Here is a 12,931-nt window from a genome sequence, read left to right as displayed (position 1 = left end):
CACTTCAGAGGTTTATTTATTTTGTCTAGATGCTTTCCTTTTACGTCCTCATGGTGTAGTGTTATATTGGTTAGAATGCAACTCTAAAATATACATTTTTGGCAGATATCCTTAAATCTACTTCTGTCTATAAACTCTACGGCCAAGGATTAAGGGTCAAGTCTTATTTAGTAAAACAAAAAAAATAAAATCTATGTATAAATGGGGGAGCAATTTCTGCCACCCTCTCCCACTTCACACCCCAAAAGTCAGCCCTGATAAATTCATTAATTCCAAAGAGCTATTCCATTAATTTACTTGATCAGAAAGCACCCTGGAGCAAAGTTTATCAGCCTGTAGCATCAGAAAGGTATGGCCAGAAAATATAGATTCTCACGGTCCCATTAAAACAGTGGAACGACCTACACTTTTCCCGTAGAAAGATATCTCATTATAAAATGTTACCTTTTTTGGTAGCTTTGTCATTTTTTTTCACAAAAGGTCTAATTTTTCTTTACGTTTTGCAATGGCCTGCGTATATTGTAATGTTTTGTTTAGGGTTTTTTTCCCCCAATTGTACAGTTATGCGGACTATGTTGACACTTTATAAATTCCAGTAATAAGTAATAATAATAATTTGAGAATTTGTTGATTCTTATGTATATGTATACAGTGCTGTGGGGACACCTAGTGGTAAGAGAGAAAACACAAGGAATTTATAGAAAAACTATGATTAATGAAAACCATGTCTGCAAAAAGATATTTTTTTTTTTTTTACATTCAATGTATGACTGACCGCAGAATATTGATTATAAATTAGGTATTTCCCGATAATGGTAAAATTAGGCTAAAACCTTACAGAATAATTTTTTTTTTTTATAAATACATTTTTTATTAGGAATGTCAGATAATATTACGTACACTGATATCAAATAGCATGGGGAATAGTAACAACAATTGAACAAGATTACATTGTGCAGTTTGGTATGACTATCGACATTCCAAACTACCTTAACTCAGGTGTGCCCAAAAAGGTAGATCCCCAGATGCCTTGTTATTCTAAAGACATGCAAAGTATCATGGGTGTTGAAGTTCTACAACATCTGGGGATCTACCTTTTGGGCACCCCTGAGTTAAGGTATTAGTTTTCTATTTTTCTATTTTTTTATTTTTTTATTTTTAAATATGGATTTTAAAATTGCAAACTTAATTTGGAATGTCTAATGCAAAACAATAGACCATCTTCCAGCTCTGCCTTCCTTGCCATCCCACCAACCCAACTCCCTGCCGCCCCCTCCCCCTCGCCCTCCATCCACCACCCCTTCCCATCTTGGCACAGAAGAGGCTTCTCATAGCAAACCGTTGAACAATAAGAGGTCTCTACGTCCAAAGAAATGGGTATTCTCTGTCTGGAGCTCAATTTGTTTGGGACCTAGAAATGAGCTACCAAACTGTGAACCAAAACCATTTCTACGATCTGATTTGCCCAGTGCCCAGTGCCCAGTGCCGTCCAAACAATTCAGACAAATCCATTTAGAACGAAGTGTAGTTTCCATACTATCAGTCTGGCTGAAACAATTAATGTACAAACATTTTAGAATGGTTTGCAAAAAAACATGGAAGGAGGTCCCCACTGACAGCACCAAAATCACTACAATGAGCTGTAGTGGTTCTAGTGGGTTGAGTGTCCCTTCATCTGAAGATATATTCAATGAAAACTCTAGGGGTTCATCTGGCGAAGTTATTGCTACCCTCTCTCCATCTGTTGTGCACTGTCTTTCCGATGATACATTGGCATCCATAATTTTTGGCCAAACAGATCATTTTTGGTGCAGAGTCAGACCATGTCAGATGTGTGCAGATGTGTGTTTTTTTTATTAAGTGAGTTTTTCTAAATTTAAATGGAAATTAGAGGTTGCAAACTACAATATAAATTATATAACTAACAAACAAGTATCTCTAAAATATAACCTGTAAAAGAACAAAATTAAAAAAAATGTGTCTGTTTTTCGATTGGTTAAAGGTACAAAGGCCGTTACAGAGTATGCGAATGGAGTCTTTGAAGTTGGGTCTGAAATCACAGTGGAATACTTTGGCAGTATATCGGTTTTGCACCTGGTTGAAGACTTGAAGCTATCTCTACAAATGGTGGATAACCCAGTAGAAAGGGAAGCTTTGAGAAATCAGATTCCAAATGCAACAGCATCGTATATCATTGAATGGCTGGAGAGCAACGTGGTAAGTGACCATTAATAAGTAATTGTTTTAGAGATAGATATTTATGGTTTTTATTTTCTGGACAAAACATTGTGCTGTCCATTCATAGAGCCATTTGTTGCAGCATCTCTTGAAGGCTTGGTGTTTATCTTGTGATGTTTATTATGTGGTGTGCTTTGGTTTCAGACTATGGCTGTGTTAACCTTCTAGGATATATCTATATTGATATGTTAGAGTTTGCATTACTATATCTGTATGGAGTAATATTTCACAAATTATATATATATATATATATATATATATCTTTACATTGAGGGCACTCAAGGGACTTTGTAAAAAAACGTCCAACTGTCCTACATTCCCTGTTTTGGGGTCCTGTCTGGATTTAGCTCCCTGGTGTCCTACAACAAGCAAAAACCAAGGAACCAGGGACCCTAACCTGGGCAGCACAGCGAAAGCGCATATGCTGTACAGTGGGCACTAGGACCATACAGAGAAACTATCTGCATGGTCATGCATTTTGGAGGCCTGTTAGGATGCTGTCTGTCAGCTTGGTGTCAAGCACACCTGTCAAGCCCCGTCTAGTAGGCAGGCCCACCCAATTCTTAGTCAGGCATTATGGGTGCTGCCAGTGATTCACATTGCATCACTGGTGACACCTTCTTCAAGACCCATCCTGACGTCATACCTCCCAATGTTGGGTGGCATGTTAATCATGTAACATGTTTGAGACAGTATTTTAAAAAAGCCCCATTTTCGGTTATAAACCTCTCATCATATGCTTAGTCTTCTCTTACAGGATTTCTGACATGACCCACTGGTTTTGTATTGAGCCATCCAATCATGGAACCCCTAAAACACGGGCCAGCTTATTGTTCTGTTTCTAAGCTTGTCAATCGGTAACCACATCAGTAGGTGGAGTTAGACCTCTTTCAAAGTCATTATTGTTTCTCACATACAAGTAACTATAGGCTTATGGTGTTGAAAAGTGCATGCGATAATAGTCAGAGTCCAAGTTAGTGGACAATGTAATGTCACATCATCTTTAAGCTTCACCAGCCACCACTAAGAGCAGATGTTTTACACCCAGCGGTAAAAATCTCAGCTGAATCAACATGTGCGTAAAATTCCTTGCAGACTTTTCAAGTGACAGTTCTTGAAAAGACTCATTGTACCAAACACCACTGCAAAATGTACCTGCTTGTGTTTCTCCAGCGTTCCTTCTCAGAACTGTTTGGGGTCAATGTGCAGCAGAATGTGTAATTACTCCGAGGCGTGTAATAGGCTGCCAGGGAGAATGGGGACACGAATGACAAAGCTTAACATTCCAGCCAGATAGGGTGCTGAGTCAGTCTGAGATAACAGACAGAAGTTAATTTGCAATCTTATTGCCTGGGCGGATTTGTGACATACAAACTCTTTGTAAGAAGTAGGAAGTATTGTCTGAATCTGAGCAGGAAACCGAGAAAAAAAAGGTAATTGTTTTACTTTTTCTTTGTAAACTATCTGCATTAAGTTTGTCCAGCTGCTCTTACATTCTAAATACATATTGCTATCACTGCATGGAATCATACACAGTGTCCAAATTCGCTTAGAATTCCAAACATTTCATGTTTTTATGAATAATTCTGTCTGTTCAGTCTTACTCTCGTACTGCACTGCAGAAAATAGTGTTAAACAGAAACCTTTGTTTGCTTGTTGACTGTATGTGCAATCTATCATATACTGTACTTCCATTTATTTGATTTATTATAAATGAAGGTGGTGGAACAGTCTTGCATATGTTTCTAGGATGCAATGTATACTTTTATAGAAAAGAGCCATGGTGCGACCCATAGGCATTGCTAAGGTGGGGGCTTTAGTGGCTGATGCCCCAGATGTGGGACTCTTCAGGCCCCGATATCTACAGGTAGTAGAGTGTTTACTTTATTTTTAATTTTACTCAAAGCAACCACCTGATATTAAAAGACATATAAAGAACTTTGTTGCCCTCTGTTAGTTAGGTACTGAGGCCGGATTGTATAGAATACATGGCTCTGTATTATGTGCATGTTTCAAGCTATGCTTCAACTGAGATCCTGAAGAGCATAAGCATTACCCTGTTTACTGAATGGATATGACGTATTCCCACCTATCTGTTAATGTAGAGTTTATCAAGGTATGCTTTGGGCTCAAGCGCCAGGTGTATCTGGACAGTAGAAACACACTCCGTAGGGTCTACCAAATGGTAAAAATCTACTGGGATGTGTTGGTGTCATCCGGTGTTGCCCCCAGTTTTACAGCATTATCTGTGCACAGGAAGGGGCCAGATACCTAGAGATCTAGTGTGATGGAACAATATTGCCTCATTGGTACATCGGCACTATCAATGAAGGTACTGTGATATATATGACATCAATTTCACTGAGTTCCAAGAAACTTGATAAAGACTTGGGTACAGGTCCAAACTTTGCAGTTCCTTTTTTGATCCAATAAATCTGCTCGGTTCCTGTCACAGTGAGTGCCTGGGATCTTTTTGTTTTATCAAAAGCCTAAAGCAAAGCCCTAAAGTAGAAACTTAAGTCAAGCTGTAGCCTTCAATGAGAAATATTTATAGACCAATCATTGGTTGGTTAGCAATGGTATTCGTAGGTTAATATGAAACTGTCTGCTCTTATAATCCTGTAGTACAGTACCTGGTGGCTTCCACAGTGTGTGAAGCATTGTCTGGCAATCTGCCATATCACCTAAATAATTATTCAAGAGCCATGAGATGGGTCCGGGTTCCCCATCTGCTCAGTCATTCACAATCATTGGATGTCCATCCAGCCTTTGAAACTGAGCACAATGAGAGGGCCCCATTTATTTCATATGAGGTGGACACACACGGAGAGGGTGTTCTGCTGCTATTTGGCACTCAAGAAAATGTCCTAGGTCACTAACATGGTGGTGCCAGCCCTGATCGTCCTGTGGACAGGGGCAGACTGTAGTGCTGCAGTAAGTTGATGGAGGTGTGCAAGCTTGTATATGAAAACACCGTTGGAACTATACGGGGGTGGATTACTCATCACTGGGAAATACTGCAGGATAACGTAAAGAAGGTGGACACATAACATTGGACAGGAAAGGTATCCGGTGTACCATTTATTATGTGCGCTGAATCTTCCCCGGTTAAACTAACCATATATATTAATCATAAACTGTTTCAAACAATAGATATATCTAGAATTTGATTTTGTTCTTTACTCATAGTAAGGTAATTTCCATATAAGTTATAAAGCCACCCATGTGAGAATGCTGTAGATTGTCATATCTGTAAATCTCTATGTAACTTTATCAGGTGAAGACCACTTTAAGAGCTTCTTCACAGATCCCAAGTACTTCTCTATGACTCATTAATGCGTGCTGGACCAAGAGGGAGCTCTTAAAGTGATCTGCACCTAATAGAAGCGCAGAGCACAATGCTCCCCCACTGGACCACCAGGGATGATACCCTCTCTCCTACCACAAGTTAAGCTGAATGGCAGCAAAAAATGCCTCAAATCCAACCCAACAATCAGACATCACACAACCCTCTACTAACACATAGAGTCCCCTCCACACATGCACACAACACTCAGCCGCTACACACAACACTAAACTACAACACAGGCACACACACAACTTCCAGTCTCTCCCACACACATACAATACTTAGCCAGCACACAGAACACTAACAAAGACAAATGACTAGTAGGGGGCCTCCATCCTGGCTTCCTGCCTAGGGCCATCTTAATCCAGCTCTGCATTAGGCCCGTTACTGTCACTCAAATCGTATCGGGTCAATAGCTCACCCTATGAAAAATACACATTATTAAACGGTTTGGCTTTATACAATAGATAGTATTCAAACCGTGTTCAGTAGGGGTTAGTATTAGGAAGTTTCAAGAAGGCAGCGATTCTTAAACAATTGTTCCTTGTTCTCTGAAACATTTTGTGTGTTGAAAAAACAAAACAAAAGCAATCAGAATAAAAATCCTGCAAAAGGCACTTAACATTGTGTTCTGTAACTAAATATCCCTCCTTATTTCTGTTCTTAGAAAAAGAGGCAGATTACATGTTTCAATAGTCATGTTTCTTTTATTAATACTTTGTTTTTACAGAAGTTTTAACTTTTTTGACAACACCCCAAAAAGGAAATTAAATAGCATCTCAGAACAACGTGGATCTGTCAGTTGTGTTGTTCAATTGACAGGGCTTTGGATAGCCCCAGGTAAAAGGAACAGGTGCAGGTAGGCAGGCCCTCCAGAACTTCCCCCACAGCCTCCTCCCAAAAAAGGTCATAGAAAGAAAAACAACAAAATCAAAACTACATTAAGAAATTTTTTTTATATATATTGCTATGCAAACATCTCTCAAAAGCAATTTGTTTATTGCTTCTACATTTTCAAGGTCTCTTGAAAGTATCAAAATATACAAAGTATTTATATAACTGCCAGAGGAACAGCTTGTATGGAAGCAGAGAGAAGTCCCACTATTCGGGCGAGGGCGCGGAGTGGAATGGTGCGGCAACGGATGGCCCTGCGTAATTCCTTGCGGATGACTGAGATTTTTGATGTTGGCAGCCGCAGGGTGCTGGAGGTGGAATCTATCTCGAATCCCAGGAATTGTATTGTATGTGATGGGGAGATAGACGATTTTTGAAAGTTCACTATAAAGCCCAGGGATGACAGGAGATCCGTGGTATAGCGTGTGTGTCGTACCGGTCTGGACTTGTCGGAGCAGAACAGCAGGAGGTCGTCCAGGTATATAATGCAGCGAATTCCTTGCACTCGAAGATGAGCGACCACGGGCTTCAGTAGTTTGGTGAAGCACCATGGGGCCGAGCTGAGGCCAAAGGGGAGGCACGTGAATTGCCAAGGAAGGCCTTGCCAGTGGAACCTTAGGAATTATCGGCAGGATTGGTGGACGGGTACTGATAGGTATGCGTCCTTGAGGTCTAGTCTTGTGAACCAATCCTTGTCTTGTAATAGGTCCCGTAGAAGATGTATGCCTTCCATCTTGAAGTGTTTGTATGTGACATATTCGTTGAGACGTCTTAGGTTTATGACGGGGCGGAAGTCTCCCGTTTTCTTCTTTACTAAGAAGATGTTGCTGAAGAAACCTCGATGGTCGGAGGCGGGTTCGATCGCGCCTTTCGAGTACAGGGTTTACAGTTCGTTGTTGATGAGGAAGGTATCTTCTGTTGAGCAGTTGATATGACGTGGTAGTTCCTTCTGTCGTGGTTGCTCTACGAAGTCGATGATGTAGCCCTGTATCGTCTGTAGGATCAATGCGTCCGTGGAGATGGAGGTCCATTCATGGAAGAAAAGAGATATGCGACCTGCTGTATGCATTGGAAGAGAAAATTGAGTGAAGCGGTTGCTTACCTGTGGAGAAGCGTGCTCTGCCTTGGGTGCGTGGTCCGCGACCTCTGTCTGCGCCTCGAGTGTAGGAGGATGGTTGGTATCCCACCTCTCGGTAGAAAGGTTGGGGTCTTGTAGAGCGGGGGCCTGAGGGCCAGAAGCAGCTGGCAGCACGGCCCCTTTGGCGGCCAGCCCGACCAAAAACACCCCTGGAGGGGTTTTGTCTAAAGACTCTCCGCATTGACGTCTGAGCCTTGTTTAAAGTTGTGAAGACGTTTACATGTCTGCTCAAATCTTTGAGAAAAGGATCTCCAAATAGTTTGCCCTGTGCCAGAGGACCTTGTTCTTTGGTGCCCAACTCCACCAACTTTCCGTCGATGCGGAGAAGTGCTGCTTTACGTAACTCGGATGATAAGGCGACATTGGCATTACCCACAAAGCAGAAGAATCTTTGTGCCAACTCCCGTACATCATGAACCCATTCGCGCACCATAGTGGCGTCGAATTGATCAGCTTTAGCCAGGGCATCGTCGGCCAAATACATTATTCTGGACAGTGGTCCCACTGAATCTAGAGGTTTATCTTGTACCCCTCTAAACCCTTTCTCCACTCCTTTGCATGGGTCACGGCCACCTCGTGACATAAAAGTGGTCATCACTTGATCGAATTCTGGTGTTTCTGCAACGTGGTCAGGTAGAAAAGGTTGTGGGCATTCTGACCGCAATCGGTTGCGGACTGTCTTGTCCATGGATTTACGTATCCAGAGGTGCATGAGCCTTGCTAGGTGGTCGGGTGGTGTCCAGTCGCCTGAGCGTGGATGTCTTATTTTTCTCGGGTCGAATAGTTTTTGTCCCAGCGGGTCGAAGATGGTGTCTTTGTCTTCCTGCGGTGGTTCCGCGGTATCTGGTTCTTGGGGTTCTCCCATGAACGTGTTCTGCGGAAAAAAGGATTGGGATCCAGAGTCCGAGCCCCAAGCTGTCAGGGTACCTGTGGTCTCTACCTCCGAAAGACGTAGAGACTTAGCTGTTCCTCCATCCAGACGATCTGATGGCTCCCTTCCCCGCGGTCTATCCGGTCATGCTAGGCCGGCCGCGAGGGAGTGACTGCCTTTTACAGCATCTAGGCAGGAAGTAGTCATCAGGACACTCCCCTGGAACGACCTGTCAGTCAATTGCTGCAGGACCAATCAAGACGCCTCGGAGGCGTGGTTACTGCTCTGAACAGGGTATTTAACAGAGCTTCTTTCATTAGCTCATTGCCCTGTCGTGGTTCTAGCTTGTTCTAGTCACTCAGTGCTTGTGTATTCTATTATCCCTTTTGGTTTTGACCCGGCTTGTGTACCTTACTCTGCTTATCTCTGTTACCCTTGATTCGGCTTGTCTCTCGCTTACCTGTCTTCTGTTACCCTCGACCTCGGCTTGTCTTTGACCATTCTATACTGTACTACTTACGTTAGTCCGGCCATTCTAAGGTCTGGTATACGTATCTGGCTACTGTTTGTACTCTGCGTGTTGGATCCCTGTCCCGATCCTGACATTACGACAGGGCCAATGGATCCTGCAAGTACAAACAGTAAGCTGGCTGCTCCTGATCCTAGGTTTGAAGCCATGGATCACAGAATGGATCAGATGGCGCTTGCGCTACAGGCTCTATTAGCTTGTGCCAATAACCCACCAGAGGAGATACGTAATACCCCTGTTTCTCCTGTCGGTTCAGGTCTAGAGGTAGCCACAGTGGGTGCTTCTTCTCACATTACCCCCCCAGTACGCTATGGTGGGGCTCCTGAGAAGTGTCGTGGTTTTTTAAACCAAATTAGTATCCACTTTGAATTGCAACCTCGCTCTTATCCTACAGATAGGGCAAAAGTAGGATTTATTATCACCCTACTCATTGAGAAAGCTCTGAGATGGGCCAACCCACTATGGGAGAACGATAACCCATTAGTTTATAACTATAACGCATTTGTAGCTGCTTTTAGAAGAACATTTGACCCTCCAGGTAGAAAGGTTAATGCAGCCAGATTACTGTTGCGCCTGAGACAGGAGAACCGAACACTGGTGGATTATGCACTAGAGTTCAGGTCTCTGGCGGCAGAAATCAAGTGGAATGAGCAGGCGTATATGGATGTATTTTTGAATTGCCTATCTGATGTAATCCTTGATGAGGTTGCTACCAGAGAACTCCCTGAGAATTTAGAGGATTTAATTTCGTTCATCTCTCGTATAGATGAACGTATAAGAGAGAGACAGAACACTCGAGAGAGGAACCAGAGACCTTCTTTTAGGTTAGCTCCCGCTTTTCCAAGTCCTGACTCCACGATATCTTTGCTTACTGAACCTATGCAGATAGGGTATACCCGCCTCTCTGAGGAGGAAAGACAGCACAGGAGAAGAGAGGGTTTGTGTATGTATTGTGGGGCCAAGGGTCATTTACTCTCGAACTGTTCTAACCGCCCGGGAAACGCTCGCACCTAAGTCTCTCTAGAGGACAGGCCTTGGGTGTTTCTATTTTGTCCTCTACTCCTAATTATAAAGATCACAGGCTTCTGCTACCAGTTTCCTTAACTTGGGGGAAGGAAGTAGTAAGGGCTATGGCATTGATAGATTCCGGTGCTGCTGAGAATTTTATCGACCAAGCCTTTGCTAGTAAGAACAATTTCCCATCCCAGCTAACGGAGACACCTTTGGCCGTTGAGGCCATAGATGGTAGACCATTACTAGACCCTGTTATCTTTCGTGAGACCATCCCCATTGATTTAAATGTTGGTATCCTACACGTGGAGAATTTATCTCTTATGCTCATTTCGTCTCCTTCCGTTCCCATAGTTCTGGGGTACCCATGGTTGAAAAAACATAACCCTATTATCGATTGGGAGTTAGGAGAGATACTCTCGTGGGGCCAGGGCTGCCAGGATCGGTGTTTGTGCAAGGTTTCTCCATTAGCTAATATTAACATACCGGAGAATCCTACTCAGTCCACAGAAAGACAAATACCAGACCTTTACCTAGACTTAAGGGCAGTGTTTGACAAGAAGAATGCCGATTCTTTGCCTCCATACAGGTCATTTGACTGTAAGATTAAGCTTCTACCCGGCACTATGCCTCCGAGGGGCCATGTATATCCTCTGTCTGTTCAGGAAAACTCGGTTCTAGAGGAGTATATTCGGGAGAATTTAGAAAAGGGATTCATCAGGAGGTCTTCTTCTACGGCCGGGGCTGGGTTCTTTTTCATTAAGAAGAAGGATGGCACGCTGAGACCATGTATCGATTACCGAGGCTTGAATAAAATAACTGTCAGAAATGCATATCCAATCCCACTGATTACCGAGTTATTTGATCGTCTTAAGGGCTCCATTATGGCCATTACGAATACACTGTTATGCCATTTGGACTATGCAATGCGCCTGCAGTATTTCAAGATTTGATTAATGAGGTACTTAGGGAGTTTCAGCATGATTGTGTTATTGTTTACCTGGATGACATACTAATACACTCTAAGGAGATTGAGACTCACCATAGACAGGTCAGAAAGGTATTACACAAGCTGCTGCAACATGGTCTATATTGCAAATTGGAGAAGTGCAGTTTTGATCAGTCTCAGGTAGACTTTCTTGGATACGTGATTTCTGGGGAAGGTTTTAAAATGGATCCTGTAAAACTCCAATCTATTTTAGACTGGCCCTTGCCCAAAGGACTCAAAGCTATCCAAAGGTTTATTGGTTTTTCCAACTACTATAGGCGCTTCATTAAAGGATACTCCTCTATCATTGCGCCTATTACCAATATGACCAAACAAGGGGCTGATACTAAGTTCTGGTCTAAGGAAGCTCTTGGTGCTTTCAAGACTCTCAAGGAACTTTTTGCCTCGGCTCCCATTCTAGTCCATCCTGATACGACTCTGCCTTTCTTGCTTGAGGTCGATGCCTCTGAGACAGCAGTTGGGGCTGTTCTGTCTCAAAGGTTAGGGGTGGATAAACCGTTACACCCTTGTGGTTTCTTCTCTAAGAAATTTTCTGGGCCTGAGAGCAGATATGACATCGGGGAAAGGGAACTGTTAGCAGTCATTAAAGCCTTAAAGGAGTGGAGACATTTGTTGGAGGGGACCCTACACCCTATTACGATTTTGACGGACCACAAAAACTTGTCCTATATTGGGGAGGCTAAGCGCTTATCCTCTAGACAAGCTCGTTGGTCCTTATTCCTGACTCACTTCAATTATGTACTGACTTACAGACCTGGTTCTAAAAACTCTAAAGCCGATGCATTATCTCGCCAATATGAACCTTCTACTGTACTTGAACCAGTTCTTTCCTCTATAGTTCCGAAATGCAATATCATTGCTAATACGAATCTCAGGATTCATTCTCCATTACTGGCCGAGATCATTAAGTTGCAACATCTAGCACCTAAACAGACTCCTGCGGGCCGTCATTTCGTTCCTCCTGCTCTTCAACTGGAACTTTTACAGTGTTTACATAATAGCAAGATGGCGGGACATCATGGTATTCGCAAAACTTACGCGTTGATCTCTAAGGACTTCTGGTGGCCTGCTTTACGGAGGGATATTGAGGACTTCATCGCTGCATGTGAAGTTTGTACTAAAACCAAACAACCCCATACGCTTCCATGTGGATTCCTGCACCCCTTGGAGGTTCCAGAAAAACCATGGTCCTGTTTGGCCATGGACTTTATTGTCGATCTACCTATCTCTAAAAGACAGACTGTTATCCTCACCGTGGTTGACAGGTTTACTAAGATGGCACACTTCATTCCCCTGCCTAAACTCCCGTCTTCTCCCGAATTGGCAGAGATATTCGCTAAGGAGAATACTATGGGAGGGGGGGAGAATACTATGGGAGGGAGGGGGCGAATACTATGGGAGGGGGGGGGAACACTATGGGATGAGGGGGGGAATACTATGGGAGGGGGGGAAATTTCCTGGAATTTCCTTCTTAAAATGAGGTGCGTGTTATACGCCGATACGGTATATATATATATATTATATATATATATAGAGAGAGAGAGAGAGAGAGAATTTAAGATAATAAAATAAACGTTCATATAAGGTATAATCAAGGGAAGAGCCAAAAACTCTGACCTGTCTGCGATGGAGCAGTAAAGAAAGAGGAGGAGGAGCCTATTTACTGGGATAATATACTCCCTATTGCATTTTGATTGGTTTAAATGTTTTCACTTCCTTTACTGCTGTGGAGTTTAGTAAAGAGAGTTTAATGCAAAATAGGAAGCCTCCTGTCATGTGGTCAAATTTTTGTAACGTAACAGTTTTATTCCCCAGAACAGAACTCCTTACTGATTCTACTAAAGCTAATGATTGGATTGCCTAATCAGAGCAGTCATTCAGTTAGAAATCCC

The 12,931-nt window shown here is 42.7% G+C and overlaps 1 protein-coding gene across 3 annotated transcripts in view; it reads left to right on the top strand.

Annotated features, from left to right (window-relative positions):
- PPFIBP2 (PPFIA binding protein 2) overlaps positions 1-12,931 on the top strand; it is a 152,117-nt gene that overhangs the window by 23,739 nt on the left and 115,447 nt on the right. For all 3 annotated transcript variants that reach the window (XM_063437799.1, XM_063437803.1, XM_063437802.1), the window contains exon 3: positions 2,003-2,217. In XM_063437799.1, the coding sequence (XP_063293869.1) occupies positions 2,003-2,217 (215 nt within the window). The remainder of the gene's footprint in view (positions 1-2,002; positions 2,218-12,931) is intronic.

The sequence above is a fragment of the Pelobates fuscus genome, chromosome 12 (genome assembly GCF_036172605.1).
Source record: "Pelobates fuscus isolate aPelFus1 chromosome 12, aPelFus1.pri, whole genome shotgun sequence".
Taxonomy (NCBI): domain Eukaryota; kingdom Metazoa; phylum Chordata; class Amphibia; order Anura; family Pelobatidae; genus Pelobates; species Pelobates fuscus.
This window is presented reverse-complemented; position numbering and strand designations above follow the sequence as displayed.